This window comes from Kryptolebias marmoratus, linkage group LG13, assembly GCF_001649575.2.
Source record: "Kryptolebias marmoratus isolate JLee-2015 linkage group LG13, ASM164957v2, whole genome shotgun sequence".
Taxonomy (NCBI): Eukaryota; Metazoa; Chordata; class Actinopteri; order Cyprinodontiformes; family Rivulidae; genus Kryptolebias; species Kryptolebias marmoratus.
The window spans coordinates 25,026,048-25,044,938 of NC_051442.1; the positions used below are offsets into that span (position 1 = coordinate 25,026,048).

At 39.6% G+C, this 18,891-nt stretch overlaps 1 protein-coding gene and 1 long non-coding RNA gene across 2 annotated transcripts; both read left to right on the forward strand.

Moving 5' to 3' along the window:
* The first annotated feature begins 9,542 nt into the window (after positions 1–9,542).
* LOC112449865 (histone H3.2-like) lies at positions 9,543–10,064 on the forward strand. The gene is made up of 2 exons (XM_025002491.1): positions 9,543–9,893; positions 10,041–10,064. The coding sequence occupies exons 1-2, from the start codon at positions 9,543–9,545 to the stop codon at positions 10,062–10,064; spliced, it is 375 nt and encodes a 124-aa protein (XP_024858259.1).
* Positions 10,065–10,706: 642 nt separating this feature from the next.
* Positions 10,707–11,888, forward strand: LOC119617628. The gene is made up of 3 exons (XR_005233962.1): positions 10,707–11,378; positions 11,480–11,749; positions 11,829–11,888. It is a non-coding gene; the product is annotated as an uncharacterized LOC119617628 (long non-coding RNA).
* Positions 11,889–18,891: the final 7,003 nt, after the last annotated feature.

Sequence of the window (18,891 nt, forward strand, 5' to 3'; positions counted from 1 at the left end):
TCACAAAAATCTGTCTTCATACTTTATCAATTTTTGTTTAAACTACAGTTTATGTTGTGTTCATAAACTGTATTTTTTATTTTCAAGTGTTAGGACAAGAAAAAAACTATAATTGTAAAATGTTTAGAATGCTTCACACCTGACTGAAGTCTCTGTCATACTCCATAAGAAGTCCAGAAGTTGGTTCACTGTCATGTGGCTGCAAGACAATCGTTTTCACACACACCTTTCAAAGTCCACGAGACACTACAATCAGAAGTCCCTAGAAGCTCCTCCCTCCTCCTACAGCGTTACAACAGGTTTCTTCCTGAGGCTTCTCAACTTTCCTGTCCTTGCACAGATTTTTGCTTCCCTTACTGCGACTAGACGGAGAGAGTACACGCAGTTTGGCAGTGCACAATAATGAGCAAACAAAGGGACTGTAGCTCCTAGCCCCCACAGCCATGAAGACCTCTTGTCTCTGCATGGACTCCTCCATGCTCAATAACTGATATCTCCTTCCACAAGATCTTTGTCGACTGACTATCTTTTCAAGTTCATAGGTTTCTAAGTTTTGCTGGAACAGTGGTAAAGATGGCTGTATATTCTAACAACCTCGACCAGCTGCTTTTTAGAAGCAAAATGACTTCATTAAAGCTCACTGGCTTTTCTGCGTGAACACGCCCACAACAACTTCTAACCAAACACACAGAACTTGGTGCAAACCCCTGTGAGGAAAAGTTCAGCCGGAGCCTTGTGTCACAAAGCTGCTACCAGAACAGAATGACACCATTTTGACACGCAACCACGTGAATGAAAGCCTACTTTGGGACTTAATGGAGCATGACGGAGCCTTGAGTCCTTCACATTTCTGGAAAAAAAGAGTAAAGTAAGAATCACACTTAGTTGCAGCCTAAACTCTTAAAAAACAAAACCACAGCCTTTATGAAATCATTTTTTAGAGGAAAGCCTTTATTTGTATTTGTCACATTCTTATAAAAAAACTAACTGCATGTTTTGACGGCACAATATTTCCTTGCCTGTAAATCTATATAACAGATGTGCAAAACTAATTTTTGCATTTACAATATTCTCCACCCAGTCTTTTCTTTAAATCCATTTTCTTCTGCAGGGCCGTGGGGTAGCGAGAGTTTATCTCCAGTGGTCATTATGTGAGCCACAGGGTGCACGTTGGACAAGCAACCATTCACACTCTCACACCTAGGCACAATTTAGAGTTGTCAGTTAACCTAACTGAGAAAACCTAACTTGGAGAAAAGCCACGCCTGCACGGAGAAAACATGCAAGCTTCAGGCAAAACTGTGACATTGCTATAAGTAAACAGCTCCAACCACTTCCCCTGTGCCACCTCATTCACAGCACTTTCCTGAAATATACGGAAAAATCTGAGGTAGGTTTTAAGTACAAATGTACTGCATGTCAAAAAGTACAAAAACAAAATAGACAACAGGCTAACAAACTATGACAACACTTTACTAAAACATTGAGCTACATTTAGTTGATTCTGACACTGAAATCAGGAGAAACTGTGCATACAGTGCATTCATAACAACTGACATTTACTAATGGCTGTTTAAAAACATTCACACAGTTCACAGTTAACCTACTTGTCTTAGTGAAATTTCTGGCACACATTGCAAATTGTTTGGACAGGTAAAGGAGTCTGAGGAGCCGTGTGGCTCCAGAGCTGCAGGCTGCAGAACCCTGTTGTTTGTCAGCTGAGTTTTAGCCATAAGAATGTAATATTACCTGAGAACAAACTGATTTGGGCCCTGTATACATGTGAACGAGCTCCTGGAAACAGCATAGATTTTCCATTGTTTACATGGTAAAGCTGTAGCTACACACAGCCCGGGCACGGAGCTGTAAACTTAGCATTTCAACACTTACAGACGTTTCAATCTCTACAGCGTGACAGCAGTTACATCCGAAATGGTGAACGTTTGTAGTTTATTTTAAATATCTGCTAATTTTCATTCTACATGGGGCTCTGTTCACTTTAGTGCAACATTGTTCAAAGAAACTTGATTTTTTTTCATTGTTTATGCTTTGTTTTCTTGCCTTTTTATACTTTTGAGAAAGTATTGTTTGTTTTTTGTATTGTGCTTAAAGAAATCATAAAATCATCTTTTATATTGTGTTGTCACATATGTTAAAATGTTTTTTTCTCTTTTTTCCCCGAACAGTTCATATCCTTAAACTCTCTCTGTGGATGTATAAAGTATTTTTCTATTCTGCTGGTAAGAGCCTTTTGGTAGATTAAATTACATCCTATGAAGAAGATATAACATGGTCACTCTTACTAAATAGAACTTAATTTTATTTTATTTTTTTAACAACACATATGAGTTGAAGTAATACCCAGCACATTTCTTTTTTTATTTAATATATGAAGGAAATGTTTAATGCACAGAGTTAAGTTTTGTACTATATTTACTCTGAAAAAGAGAAGAATCAAACTATTACAAAAGCTGGAAAAACTAAATAGCTTTATATGGTTTAAAGTTTGCATCATTGAAATAAAAACTCTAAGAGTGTCAAAGCCATTTAAACAGTCAACGCTCTGAAAGGCTTTATAGGAACATTTAATGTAACAAGTCTATACTTTATGTAGTACTTTACTGATTTAAAATATACCAACCTGAGCAGAGAACCAGCAGGTTATCTGGCCATTAAATGGTGGGAGGCGGGAGTGGTTTAACCAATGACTTATATGACATCATGTGACTTTGGATCAGCTAAAACACACTATAGTATATAAATCATTGGGTTTACCCTGGACCTCAACAGCCAATGAGAAGAAAAGTTATTGAAACTACCAGGAAGTGCAGTTTTAAAAAAAATGAACTTTATTAACAACAGCAGTGAGAATCTCAAAAAAGACAACATAAACAAAATCAACGTAGATACAACCCTATCCTCCTAATACTCCTTTTTAACATACCAGGTAGAAGGATATTTAGGTTATGAAATCATGTAGAGTTTTAAAATGTTATTTTGGTGAGAGAGCAAATTTTGGAAATTTGTTTTTTTGATCTTTCTTTTCATAATTTTCCATAAATTTCCTTCTTACCAGACTTGGGTACATTTGTTTTGTTAAATGTTGTCTTAAAAAGTATTATTACATTTTTTGTGTAGTAACTTTAAACCATTTATATTGATACTCTGTGATTTTGTCATGAGTATGGATGACGGAGACAAACCCAGATTGCAGCATTTAAAGAAAAACTAATTTATTAAACAAAGAAACAAACGAAAACAAAAGCTGACAAGGCAGCAAACAAACAAAAACTAAATTCAAAGCATAACAGACACAGGAAACAGGAAACATGGAGCGAGACAGCAACAAACAAACATCAACATCAAACAATGGACCAGTGAGGTATGGGAAGAGTGACCAGGTTTTTAAGACTGGGGATAACAAGGTGAGTGGGAACAGGTGGAATGATTACAGAGTCGGGACAGGTGTAGATGGGCGTGGCTGACAGGCAAGTGAGTGACTAGGGGAGAGTGAAAATGAAAACACAAACACGAGGAGGACAGAACCTAGATGAACCAAGAAGAAAACAAAAACCAGATAACTAAAAATAGGAACACAAACCAGAGAACTTAAATAAACTAAAACAGAAACAAAACCCAGAAAAAGCCAAATCACCACAGATTTAACTATTAGTTTTGTATCATAATTGTTGTTTATGGGCTGAACAAATTAATTTGGTATTTTATTATTTTGTCGTAGTCAAATCTTCATATGCATACATATTGCCATTATCATCCAATAAATGGTTAATTAACCAAATTTTCTTCTCCATCCAATTTTCCATGAACACAGACTTTCTTCTATATAAAACATCTATGTTATTCCAAAAAGGAACATTATGAAGACTAAAGTTGTGTTTGTAAGCCATCTGTTGGTGAAAAGTAGAACATTTTACAGGTTATTTAGGAATATAAAAGTCACATCTCCACAGGAACTCTACCACCAATTTGACTAAATACCAGAGAGGGGACAGCAAACCAGATCTCATGATTACTTGTAAGAAAAGATTATAGCCATTTTAGTTTTTAAACACCATTACCAGGAGGTGCAGTTGACCAAAAGGGACATAAACAGGTGAAATTTGTGTCAAACAATGCTTTATTAACAAGTTTTTTACATGTAAAGTACGTGTTGTTTGCACGTTATTACACATAAAAATTTGCTGTGTATTTAACACGGTGAGAACGTGCAAACAACACGTCCAGATCGCATCAAAAGTCACGTGTCTATTGTGTGCTTTTCTAAAAATTATATATCTTTATTGATAATAAAAGGGTTGACAAAACAGCAAAAACCAAGAACTTAAACATAGAACAAAATAACCAGAACAATGATGCCAGGGAGATATACGTAGAACTTTGTCACATGGAACGTCTCCATCAGAGGCTTTTGGCAGGTAACATAACCCTAACCTGGGCTTTCATCATTCAGACAAATATAAGCTGCACCAAAGCAACAACAAAATCTTCTCTGTCAGGCGTGCACCCCAACACACACCGTCGAGTGTGCTGCAGTGATGGCATTCCTCAGCTGTACACAAAAAGTAAAAAAAACAGTTTCCAAGGCAGCAAGGGTTGGATTGATTTTAATGTTTTTTTTTTGTAACTTCTTTGCAGAATAATAAAACATTCAGGCAGCACATTGTTGTCTGCAAGTTTGCCAAATTCCCAACTGATGTTTTAAAAAAACTTTATTTAATTAAGAAAATGAAAGAGTTTCAAAATGGCCAAAATCTTTAATGGAGTTTTATGGTTTGGAATTTGGGTGGGGCAATGATCGTAATTCTGTTTAAAACAGAAGATGTAAACATGTGAACAGTGAGCCCAAAGTTCTGCTTCAGTGCATCTGAATGCAAGATCTTCCTCCAGAGGATTGCAAACCCTTTCCTCAGGGGTCTTAAAATTATAAACCCGGACCTTTCTGCTCACATCTCTTTACCCTCTTATCGCTCTTTCTTTCACTATCACGCCCACCCCCATTTTTTATAAGGCCTTCTGGCTGCATCCCAAACTCCATCCCCCAGTTTGATCCTCAAACCCCCACATGCTTTGTTCTGCTCATTTTCCCACTCCTGGGAGACACAGTTTAGCTGCTATAATTAAAATAGGGAAAGGATAGTTGGACCAAAAAGGTTAGAAAAATGAGGAGGAAAGAGAGAACGAAGGAGTGAGAAATAGATCTGTCAGATTATGTCCCCAGCAAGGTGGTGGCCATTTTTGAGGGACTAACTCATGTAAACACAGCTGGAAACATAGCAGGTTTCATATCAGCACTATATCAGCATATATTTAAAAACTAGTTCATAAACAGTTACCTCTAGTCATGTCTTATGATTATATTATATAATATAATCATAAGACCCATATTATGTCACAGCTTCATCTGTTCCTGCCACGCCTCCTGCTTCTAGTCATGCCACAGACAAGTAACTTTCCACAGTTTCCCAGTTCCAAGCCACGCCCATGTTGCCATGTCCATGTAATCACAGTCATCTGCTTCACCTGTTTACTTCAGCATAAATACCCACAGCTCACAGTCTACCTTTGCCAGATTATTGAATGGTTTACCCAAGTAGATGTCCAGCGTACTCTCACAGCCCATGCCTGATTCCTCGTTCCATGACCCTTGCCTGACCAACAACCCTCGAGCCTTGTCCCTTTCTGGACACCTCTTCGGACTCTGCTTCCTGGTTACCAATCTCGCCACGTACTACTGGACTTCGCCTCTTGGATTTTCCCCTTTTGGATTTGGTTGCTGTTATTGGATTCACCGGTATTGACCCCTAGCCTGGACTCGGACTCTCTCTCTTGCCCAAGCCCCTTTCAGACACTCCTGTCTGCACCCGAACAACGATCCACAGAGGACTTACCAGTTCTGGTCCCGCTTCCTGGCGGCCACGTGAGTGCCCAGTTCAGAGACTGTTCCAGTTCTTAGTCCGTTAACAATAAACATCTTAAAACTTTGTCACTGTTTGCTGGTTCTGAATCCTGCCAAGCTACGCCTTGTCATATTATATATATTTTTTGTGCTTTTTTCCTGAAGTAAACTCTCTACTGGTGTATGATTGCCAACCCCTTCTGGGGCTTTGTCTGCCTACAGCAAAAGTTCTCTATCACTGTCACTAAAAACACAATTCCTTGCTCCCACTGCCGGCTGGAGTTCCATCTTACGTATGTCGGGCTCCACACCCTCCTTGCCGGAGGAGTCATCACTGACATCGAGGTTAGCACGGGGGGCTGTTGGTGAGGCTGAGGATCGCTTTGGCACAATCTTCCTTTCCCAGTTTGGATTGGTTCCTCGACTCTTATGCTTCTCTGCGCTTCTTGGACCGTATTGATTCTTGGCTGGTACCTGTTGTAGACTCGGACCAACGATTCTTTCTCCCACGTCTTGTTCCTCCACATTTGTGCTGATGAGGTGCCAGTCTCAGAAATCTGCAACACCTTGCACAGAGTTTACATATTTCTTCTGCTGTTGCCTTCCCAAACCCTGTTCCCATCAGGCTAGGTCTGGTGAACGCAAGATCCATCGTGAACAAAACTTTTATCCTTTAGGAATTTTACTTGTCCCAATGTTTAGACTTTCTCTGTGTGACCGAGACATGGATCACTCCGGGTGAGACAAGTGTTTTTTCAGAATTATAACTCCAAGGCTGCTCTTATTTTCATCAAGGTCCTTGGGTCATGGAGGAGGTTTAGCGATTATTTATAAATTAAGTTTCGACTGTAAGCATCTGACCCTCCCAACTGCTTTTTCTAGCTTTGAACTGAGCGTGTTTGAGTTGGGCTGCTCTCCTCCGCTTTTGTGTGTGATCATCTACCAGCCACCAAAGTATAATAAGGATTTCCAACAGGAATTTTCTGTTTTCTTGGGTGAATTCACATCCAAATATGAGCAGGTTTTAATTGTTGGAGATTTTAATATTCATGTGCGTTGCACTGGAAAGCCGCTGGTGAAGGATTTCTTCGATGTACTGGATGCTTTTGGCCTCACTCAGTCAGTGAAGGGCCCAACCTGTGAGCGCACGCACACCCTGGACGTTCTTTATCCTATGGTTTATCTATTTATAACTTGGAAATTGGTAATGCATTGTCTTCAGACCACATACTGTCATAGTTTGCACTCTTGGTGTCTGTTTCAGGTTTTGGTCCTTGTTTCTCTGCTTCATTGCTCACACCTGTGCTTCATTTTGCCAGTCACCCTGTAGTTAAAGCACCTCTCTGTCACTCACAAGGCGTGGGTTCCTCTGTTCTGTTTACCTCCATGCCGTTTTGTTGGATTTTTCTATTAAATTTTGTAAAGCCGCACCACTGCCATCTTGGTCCTTCCACGCCTCACCATGACACATACCTGTTTTATTTGTTTTTATTTCTGTTACTAAACCCATTAAGTCATGCGCTCCTGCTTGATGATGCCATGTATTTAACTCGTCCACTGCTGCTCATTTCTTCACTGTCTTTAATCATTTAGATTTGCAGCCCTCTGTGTCTCTCAGCACTGATGATCTTTCCTTATATTTTGATTCTTTGTGCCATACTGTTTTGACCTGATTAAAACCAGGCGATCAAAGCCAAGATTGGACCCTTGGTTGAGTGACCATACTCGTGCCATTAGACGGGAATGCAGAAGGAGTGAAGGCTCGCCGTAATTTCAACTTGGCAGACTCACCCAGCTGTCCAGCATCACTCATCGCAGACCCTCGCTCGCAGCTGCCAATTAGCATCCAGATTTGGGATATAAGGCTCCCCGTCCAGTTTGTGCAGTTTCATTTATATGTGGATGACTGTCAAGTCTACTTCCCTTTAGAACAATATGGCTCCACTCAGTCTCTCCTGGACTGTCTCGATGACATCAGGGGATGGATGGCACCTAATATGAAAAAAAGACAAAGGTCATGATCTTTAAACGGTGGTCCTAGTAGTATCCCCACCTTTGATTTTACTTCTTTGGCCCTAATTAAAAAATCCACTCTCACAAATATGGACCCCTACCTGAAATTGGACTGCCATGTCAACAGCGTGGTTAACTCGGCTTTCTTTCAGCTGAGGCGCCTGTCAAAAATCAAGCCCCTCCTTTCTAGGCGCCACTTAGAGACAGTGATCCACACTTTTACTACTTCACGTTGGGATTGTTGTAACTCACTCTTGATCAGAGTTAGCCAGGCCTCCCTCTCTCATTTACAGCTGGTACAAAATGCTGCTGCACAATTTTTAACTGGTGCAGGTAAACAAGAGCACATAACTCCAGTTTGGGCATGTATACTGTGTGGCACTGACTCACCATTACTTCGTGATTTTAGTCATTTCTGGTGTAATACCAATTGACGCCAAGAGATGGCAGTAGTGGTAGATGAAAGTATAAATACAATCTGATGCACTGTCATCAGCTGTGCAGTCGTCAGCATCGCAGCTACTACTAAGAATATGATTTCTGCTTTCACAGAATAAAGACACCGTGTTACACACCAAGTCTGTGCGTTTGTCGACACGTGTGTAACATGTCGTATGGTAAATTTTTCTCGACATTAAGAACAGGTTTGTGCAGAAATTTGTCAAGACGGGGGATGATGGAGGCAAACCCAGAACGCAGACAGATCATCTTTTAACCAAAAGTAATTTATTAAAGTAAAAACAAAAAGCTGACGTGGCAGCAAATACTAAACTAAACATCCAAAAGAGGCAAGGCTAGGCAAGACAGCGAAGGTACAAGGTCCAACATAAACACAACAATGATCCGGCGGGGTGGTGGAGAAAATGACCGAGTTTTAAAGGCTGAGGGATAACAAGGTGAGTGGATACAGGTGAGAGATAACAATTACTGACAGGTGGAGATGGGCGTGGCAGACATGAGTGGAAAAATACTGGGGAGGTGAATGATGACAAGACATGAACACAGAAACCAACAGACAACCAAAGCAAAACAAGAATTACAAAGACACCAAAACAAACCCCAAAACTATGACAGAAATCATTTGTTTTGGCTTGAAAATATACAACGGCCAGAAAACAAACAACCCCATGAATTTCCAGAAGTAGACAATAACAATATCCATCACTACTTAACTGAAGCACCAGGTTAGATATATTTATATTTAAATGCAAATACATTTTTAAAAGGTATTTGATGACTGATTAGATGTTATAAAACTGGTTCAAAAACAGAGTAGTACTGTAGCCTGTCAAACTTTGGTTTTATTGGCTTCTAGAATTGCGCAGCTCAAGGTGGCTGCATGTTGGAGCAGCTCTGTTACATTCATTCTGAGATATTGCTTTTGAAAACTTTTTTTTTTCTTGATGTAAATCACTTTTTTGGATGATTATTTCCTCTGGTATCAGATGCTGTGCAGCTAGAAGGATTTTTACTGAAACCTTTTTGCTTTTGGACTTTTTGTTATGATGCGTAACCATGACAACAAGATGGCTTTTTTTTTTCCACAATCAGGAGAAGTTGATTAACATCTTTACTCTTCAGTGTTAACCCTGAAGAACCCTGAAGTCCAGTCATGGCCAGAACCAAGCAGACCGCCTATAAATCCACTGGAGGTAAAGCTCCCAGGAAGCAGTTTGCCACCGAAGCTGCCTGCAGGAACACGCCGGCCACTGGTGGAGTGAAGAAGCCTCACCGCTACAGGCTCGGGACCGTGACTCTCAGGGAGATCCACCACTACCAGACGTCCATCAAGCTGCTCATCTGGAAGTTGCCCTCCCAGCGCCTGGTCTGGAAGATCACCCAGGACTTCAAGACCGGCCTGAGTTTCCAGAGCTCGGCTGTCATGGCTCCACAGGAGGCCAGCGAGGCTCACCTGGTGGGGCTCTTTGAGGACACCAGGGCCGAGGACACACCGGGACAGACCGCTACAAGAGATCCTTCCTGCCCACAGCCATCAGCATCTATAACAACTCTTTAACAAAATCAGGATTATGAGCTACAACAACATTTAATTTCCCTTTGGGATAAATAAAGTATTTTTGAATTGAATTGAATTGATTTGAATGTCCAGAGGATAGCCAGTAACATTGGCTGACCCACCCAAAAATAAAATGCTACTTTAGGCTTGTGTACAGTGATAGAACAGTTTTTGAATTTAGAATAGATTTTTCTGATTAGACATTACTCTATTCAACAGCTCCCAAATTTATATAGGACACTATTTTTGTCATAACAGTAAAATACACCAAATATTTACCTGTGATGATGTGGTAAGAGCAGATTATTTATAACAATATCCTTATGATGGAGCCCAATGCAGTTTTAGTAACAGGGTCTAAATTCTGCAAGTATTTGCCTGCAGTTTCTTCCTCTTTGTCTGCATTTGGGCCGATGAAAGTATGTAGAAAATATGGGTCTGTTTACTATTTACATCTTTATCTGAACACCTGTTTTCACAGGAGTAAATAACACTTCATTTAGGCATATCTGTTGCTGGAACTCCCATTGTTTACTCATTTTAGGTCTTTGGTAGTGCTGGACGAGCTATATATACACTTACTTTTGACATTGAACGGTAAATGGACTGTACTTGTAAAGCGCTTTTCTAAACAACCACGCTACTCAAGGCACTTTACAACACAATCTGTGCCCTCATTTACTGATCCACACACACATTCAGGCAGTACTCTACTACATCTCTATAAAGCTTATCTTAATAAATCATTCTACAGAGTTAATACACCGATGGGGCACACATCTGGGGCAATGAGGCCCAGGACCACAGACACAACATGTGACTGCTGCCAACCCTCCAACTCTCCCATTGGAACCATTGATCCACAGCTGCCCGGTCAAAGGTCAGTTGACTTTATTAAGTGTTGCTACCTTTTCTTATTGTTGGGAGTTGAAGCCAGCAACACTCAGTTTACAGAAGCTGATAGATTGCATCTTTGGAACTAGTATCTGTGCAAAAGTGATATGGAGGTTTAAAGTCTGCCTACTCCCCCGCACACAACCACACAGTTGTAGTGTCACATGAGCTTTCTTTGAATATTTGAACATACAGCAGCAAGGGAGGAACTATATGAAGCAAAAGAGTCAACACCTGAAAAACATTATCCTAGATGTTTTTTATTTTACCAACTGCACTGTTCAATTCAGAACATGGAGAGGGCAGGATTCAAAACTTGTACTGGAAGCAGCCAACTAGGGAGCTGGCTTTGTTCATGTGGTGATTGGAGGTTTGTGTGTGTGTGTGAGTACTTCCTGGTGGGCGTTCCTGGGCAGGTGGTTGACGCCTCGTCACCACTCCTCCCACACCTGCAAGGGATCAGGCTGATCAGGAGAGGAGGAGTACTTAAGGCTGCGGTGGGAACCAGACCAGTGCTGGAGCATTGTTTGCCATGTGGTAAAGTGCAGAGCCTTTGTGAAACGTTGCTGTTTTTGTAAATCTTTGTTGTGACCTTCGTTCTTGTTTTTTTTTTTTTTTTACCTTGAAACTGTTTTTAGGATTACCTGTCTGTCTGGAACCAGTCTGGTCTGCACCCAAATATCTGCCGTCAAGTTAAGTACTCACCTGCACACCCGTACCTGCCTGTTCCTGCTCTTGCTGCCACCTAGGATCACGAAACCTATCAGCCGCCTTCCAAATCATCACCACACCTTCATCAGAAGAGACCCACCTCATCTTACCTGCCGCTCACTGGAATCTCCGCCGGGCCTCCACCGGGAAATACTTACCTCGTCTTCTCCTCTGTGTCCTGGACTCTCACCTGCACTGTAAGAACAAACACTGGAAAGATTACATGCTGTTCCTCTCCTTTAAGACACTGTACTCACGACATCCTCTGTTCCGCAGGTCCTGGCTCTGGATCTCACCTGTAAATATTCTGTTCACTGTAAATAAATTCACTTACCGTTACGTTCTGGTTTCCAAGTCTGTCTGCTGCCGAGCTGCTCACTTGGGTATAGTCTGAATCCTGACAGTTCAATCTTCTGGGTTCACATTAGAGATCATTCATATAGTCTTTGATAACTTTGGATGATCATGTGACCCCCATGGTGTGAATGTAGACAAAACTACACTGTTCTGAGATTTTCTAGACTTGCACTTCAGGGACTGCCAAGACCATGAGCTTGAGATCTGTAAAGGCATTAGTAGTTGTAGTGAAATGTTCACAAAAAACATCCAAGATGGTTCCTATAAATTTAAAGGAAGTGGTTTCACCAGCAGAGACTCTTCTGCTGCTCTTTCTGTGGGGTTTTTTGCAGTACTTGTGTGGTCAAAGGTAAAAAGTCCCTGCATGTTGAGTAGTTTTAGATTCCTGAATCTACCACATGAAACCCCCTCAGTTCTGAGGTTTGGGTGAAATTGTGCACTGGATTGTTGTGCAAAAAGGAACCACAGTTTGGAGATGTGGGCTGGAACTAATAGGATTGATTTTGATTCATTAGATTCTTTCATCATCCTGGTTGGAATTCTGCTCCACGTCTCCTCTTGCCTCACACTTTAAAAATAGATGTCGGGAGAGGGGGTTGCTTACAATTAATGCACCACAAACATTCATTTTCCTGAGAATAATTTACTCCTTGAAACTTCATGGAATTGGTACCAGAACCTTGTGAGTTAAGATATAACATTCACTTTTGAAAAAATAAAAACACATTGGAGGTCAGTGAGAGTTTAGGTGTGCACAGAAAACCATAAGTGTTATAGTAATGAGAGACACACTGGCTGAAAGAAGACAATGTCTACATTTTTTACATATAAACTGAAAAAGAAGTGTAAACATGTAGGAATAAGAAAAGTAAATTGGCAAAATTTTGCAATGTTTAGACAATTCAGTTCAATTATGTTTATTTATACAGTGCCATTTTACAAGTAGTCATCTCAGAGCTCTATACCCCCCCCCCCCCATCCCTAAGTAGCACATTGGTGTCAATAGAAAGAAGCAGGAAGAGACCTCCAGCAGAACAAAGCTTGGATGGGTGGCCATCTGTCTCAACCAGGTTGGATGTGACACTTTCCTCATTCCTGTTTCTTCCAGTGCTCCACATTTTTCCTCTTTGCTCTTAAGAGCAGCCGACAAAACGGTGTTTAAAAAATATTTAAAAAGTATATATAGTATTTTTTCTATGCATTGAAAAGTGCCATTTTTGGTCTTATTAACTTGCTGAATTTGAGGTGCATTTGGCCCCAAAACACACGGCTGGATACCATGGCAACCACTTAATATTATGCCAAAATATTTTGGGAAAGATTTACACTAGCCAAGTACTATTCACACACCCAGTTTCATTAAAATCCATGAGATGTCACTTTCCATGTTTTTTGCAATATGACTGATTTTCTCTGTCAGCTGCTCTTAAATTCTATAAAATGGACCTTTTTTTCCCTCATTGTTTTTGCCATCATTCTTCGATTTTATGCTTTACTATTCTCTTTACTTCTGTTCTACTGAATTTGATATGTGTGGTAACTAAGATGTTTCTGGTAGCCTCCTTTGCAACTTCATCTGCCGTTTCATTCCCATTTATACTGATATGCATAAAAATGTAAGCTACTCCCATCATATTAACTTTGTAGTGTTTGTTAAATTTCTTTTAGGATGGTCTGCTTTCTGAATAACTATTCTTTACACTGAATAATGAGCTTGTTGATCTTAGTGGTCAATTATCTTTGATCCATTGAACAGCAGGTAGTACTGTCACCATTTCTTCTGTGTATACTGATAGTATACCACTTATCCTCTTCCCTACTTGTACTCCAAACTCAGGAACAATAAATGCTGCCTCTGTCAAAGGACTTGAGGAAGGAGGATTCAGACTCAAATGCAGGCAGACACAGGAGGAGCTAGAAATAAAAACTAATTTATTAAAATAAAAATTAAAACAAGGGCTGGTGACTGACAAAAACTCACAAATAATGGCAAAACTGGAACCATGAGGAGGGAGACACAAGGAAACCAGACTGTGCATGACAGCAACAATGACCCGGTAGGTATGAGAAGAAGATGGTCACGTTTTAAAGGCAGAGGGGGGTAAGGGGGCACAGGTGACTTATTACAAACTGGGGAGAGGTACAGATGGGCGTGGCAGGCAAACAAAGAACAAGCTGAGGACAAGTGAATGGTGACAGGGGACACTACACATGAACTTCCAACATAACACTAAATACAGAAACCTAATACAGAAGAAACTCAAATAAATAAATAATAATAATAAACATCATCAGCAAATAGTGAAGATTTCATCACATATTGTATTTTTTCAAACATATCATTTATCATTAATGAAAATAAAAAAACTCACTATGCTTCCTTGTGGTGTCCCATTCTCCACATATAAATAAATCAGAATATTTTTGTCCTATTCTCATCTGTTTTTGCCTTCCTGACAATTTTCTGATTTGCCTTCCCTATATCACACTATTGAGCCTCCTATACCATTTACAATGTGGCAGGAAATATTCCATTACATGCTCATCATAAATGCTATGGGAGTTGCATGGTAGGATGCAAGACAACATGCTGTTGTGCTACACTGCTTAGGTTCAGAGGGACAGTCTCTGTTCTACACACTATCAGAATAAAGTACACCTTTTGTCTAGGCCATGGCTCCACTTGAAAGACATTTTATCCCCAAACCTAATATATTAGGGTGCAGACATACATTCAGACGATGTGTTTAACTGTATCTCCTGCAACTCTTGTTTGTTGCAGGAGACGATCTTTAAAACTGGTAGAGAAATGCAGCATAGTGGAGGAGATGTAGTAAGCATAGATGATCAAAAACGTTCCTTCCTATGAGAGACCACAGCAGTGAACACAACAGGTAAAGGCTCTAATAAAAGAGTTCAGCAAAGCTACATGGAGAGTCATGTACTTGTTGTCTGGGGCACGTGCATGGACCAGCTGGCAAAGATTCCTGATGTGTCCACCCTCGTCTGGGAGTTTTTTCTCTCTGCCAGTTTGTCAAAGACTCCAGTAGTAGATCCAAACGAGGAGATGGAGTCATGTAGGTAGTCATTCATACAGGTGACATGAAAGTGGAGAAAACTGGGACTGGGAGTAGCTGGAGGACTTCTGATATCCTTTGATCTTCACCAGCACAACTCACCATTTTCTGTATTAAAAAGTTTGAAAAGTACAAGCTGCACAGTGCAGGTAATCTGGTATGTTTGACAGATGTGGAGGTAGTGTTGTTGAATGAGTCCTTAAACCAGATAGTGTGAGTTTAACATATCAGAGGCTGGGAAGCGTTTTCCAACCATAGATCAGCGGAGCAGAGACATCAGAGCAGAAGACCCCAAAAACAGAACAACCGTAAAAACAAGCAGAGCAGACATGGCAGATGGATGGCTGTCATGTTACAGCATTATGGACATGCTGTTAATGTTTTCTTCATTATCATTTTTCAATAATTGTGTATTTCTGCTTACTTCTACATTATTAATTCTCCTTTTAAGCGTCTCCAAGTTTTGTCAATTGGATTCCCTGTGATTACTCCATTGGTTTATTTGTTCTCTCCAATAATCCTTCTCTCTTACCTTCTTTTTACAGATGTTTTCAATATGTAAACTTTGTTTTTCTGAGTTTCAGTTTCCACAGTAACCAATAAATTCCCATCCCTAAGAATCTTAGCAAAGTGAACTTCTCCAACTTTCTGTTGTAGTTCCCTTGAGAATGTTATTGGCCTTAAGTGTATGTTCCAGTCCTCTTCTTTGAAATGTTAAAATATTTTGACTTATTCTCTCACTATATTTTTACAAACTAGAGTACTACTTCATTAGATATTTGGTTGTTTAAATGTGTTTTGTTCTGACTTGTTGAATACGGAGCAAAGTTTGATAGTATTCACACCTGTACAGCAGAGTGAAACAAGAATATTTCAATACTTTACATTTAAAACTGCTTGTTTCGTGACAGACTCAGCTCGCTCTGTCACCACTGACATATTTCCACCTTTTAATTCAAAACCATTTTATTATCAATAAAGATAATTTAAAAAAAATCAAAACGTCACATGCAGCAATGAATTGTGGGTAAATACTTTGCATGGATGCGGGCTTCGCCAGAGGGTGGATGTAGTACACAAAGGGGGCGGGGCTAAAGAGCACTCTGTAAAATTGGGACACACTATGCACTCAAACCCTTCAGCATGAACGTGTATTTAAAGGACAGGAGGGTGGAACGAGGGTGGAACGAGGGTGGAACGAGGGTGGAACGAGGGTGGAACGAGGGTGGACGGGACTGAGCACCTGAGCGAATGTGACTTGAGATTCATTCACTGTAAATAAACTCCATGTATCACTGAGTGGAGGAAACACTGTCTGACTCTGCCCTGAGGGCTTCTAACCGTTTCCTCCACGTGGGGATTTGCACACGTTTATTCAGACTAACTGATAATGAGTCAAGCTTCACAAAAATAAATGCACACACACCCCGTCCCCATTACCTTAACAGACTGAGGGACATAAAGTAACGGGAGCTTTGATGTGGTCTGACAGGCAGAAATGAAAAAAAGATCTTTTTCAATTTTGTCAGTTTTTCTGAATTGTGGAAACTCTCAAGAATGACTACAGTTGTGCTACAGGTCCTGGTGGTGGGTGAAACTATTTTGAAATTAACGAGGGCTGTGTGTGTAGTGTAATCTGGTGGGTTAGAATAGAGACTGATGTTTTGTGCAGATGTTATTGACTTTTATTGTTATTTACAATAGAATAACTAACCTACAAATAGGGAAGGAAGTTATTTTTTACAGTGTCAGCTGCCACTTTGTACCAGTATCTGGTTCATGATTTAACAACAAAAATGTTTAAATTAGCACTGCTTAAAATCCAATGATGTCATAAATCATTTCTGTAATCATATATCAAATAAAACTATCATCTCGCTCTACTCAGGATACAAACTAATTTTGAAAAAGACACAGGTTTTGACATTCGGTTATACACCATCTGAAACAATACGTCGAAATTATAATTTAAACTGGAACTCTAATATGATGACTTACCTAGGAATAAATTTAACGAAAAACATGGATGATCTATATAAAGCTAATTTTATTGGAGTGGACCAAGAAATTAGGAGGGATATTAGAAGGTGGGATGTCTTAACACTAGACTTCAGCTCTAGAATTGAAGCCATAAAAATGAACGTGTTACCAAGGTTATTATACCTCTTCCTGGCTTTACCTATAGAAATCCCGGATAGACAGTTTAAAACATGGAACCAGATTTCATCTAGATTCATATGGAACGGCAAAAAACCCAGAATAAAATTTGATATTTTACAATTAGAGAAAGAGAAAGGAGGTATGGCATTACCTGACTTTAGAGAATATTACCACGCTGCCCAAATAAGTCCCATAATGAATATAAGTGCCAAAAATTATGAAGCAAAATGGAAAAATATCGAACAAAGAGTCCAAGGTAGAGAATTGCGAAGTATCATTGGAGATATAGAGGCCACCAAGAGTATACTTAGGACTGTTGATACCGTTACTAGATTCTCACTGGGTAAATGGTTATACATAATTAGGAAATGCAAATTAGAGAAACACTTATGTCTGATACAGTGGCCAGCCTATAATAAATATTTTATTCAAGACTTACAATTTAAACAGTGGCTGGGAAGAGGTCTAACAGCAATAAGTGTAGTCCTTAAAGATGGACACTTTAAAAGTTTTCAGGAACTACAGCAAGAGTTTGCTCTAAGGACTCAAGATCACTTTAGATACCTACAATTAAGGGACTTTTATAACAAAGAGATAAAGCATAAAATAGACCCAAATGAAAATGGGATTGTCAAAATGCTGATTGAGATCTATAAGGGTAAAAAGCACAGAACAGTATCCTTACTTTATAAATATTTGTTAGAAAATAGAGGCACTAACACATTGGAAATTAAGACAAAATGGGAAAGGGAACTGGGCATTCTGTTAACAGAAGACGACTGGCTGAATATCTGGAAGACCCAAATTACAACATCCTCTTCCAGAATCTGGAGAGAATACTGTTGGAAGAATGTAATCAGATTTTTTATAACACCCAAAATTACTAGTAAATTCAAATCCAGAGTTCAACCATGTTGGAGAGATTGTGGAGCGCTTAATGTTAATCATGCGCATATTTTCTGGCTTTGTCCCAGGATTACACAGTTCTGGGACAAAATACACAAAGAGATTGTAACAATACTGGGATATTCAATATCTAGGACCAGTCAGGTTTTATATTTAGGTCTTTCGGAAAATGTTGTACTTAATAAAGATTGTTACTTGTTCAAAATTCTGTTGGTAGCAGCCAAAAAAGTAATAACCAGGAAGTGGTGTCAATCTGAGCCTCCCACCATAGAGGAATGGACACAAACGGTGAACTCGCTATTTGAGATGGAGATTCTAACACACAGACTGAGGACACAAGAAGAGCAATGCCAGGACAAATGGGAAAAATGGACAAATGTCACATCAACGTTACAGGACTAAATTAGGATATGCCGTCCCCTTGTATTTTGTGCTATTCAGTTAAGAATCCCCCTTAATGTGTTGTTTTTATTTTGTTTTTGGTTGTTCTGTATTGTCTGCTTATTATCATTTCTATGTTGTGTTTTACTTTCTTTGGTGAGTCTACTCTGAAAATGTTAATAAAAATAAAGTGATAAAAAAAAAAAACTATCATCTCGGAATGAAAGTTTCAAATAAAGATCTCACTTGATCCATGTGTTGTGAATGATTACCATGCCAGGTTTTAGCTCAATCTCTGTAAAACTGACTGTGATAGTCATTTTATGTTTGCTAAGGTTATTTAGCTGTGGCAACCATCTTGGAATAGGTTAGCTTGAAAAGTTAATCAGTTGTAGATGTAGATCCAACAGCTACTTTCTGAAAGTTTCATTAAAATCTCTCCAGTGGTAGATGAGACA

Coding starts and splice junctions, on each gene's coding strand:
- LOC112449865 (XM_025002491.1), top strand. CDS start 9,543: ATGGCCAGAACCAAGCAGACCGCCTATAAATCCACTGGAGGTAAAGCT. Junction 9,894..10,040: donor AGGACACACCGGGACAGACC/GCTACAAGAGAT, acceptor TTGAATGTCCAG/AGGATAGCCAGTAACATTGG.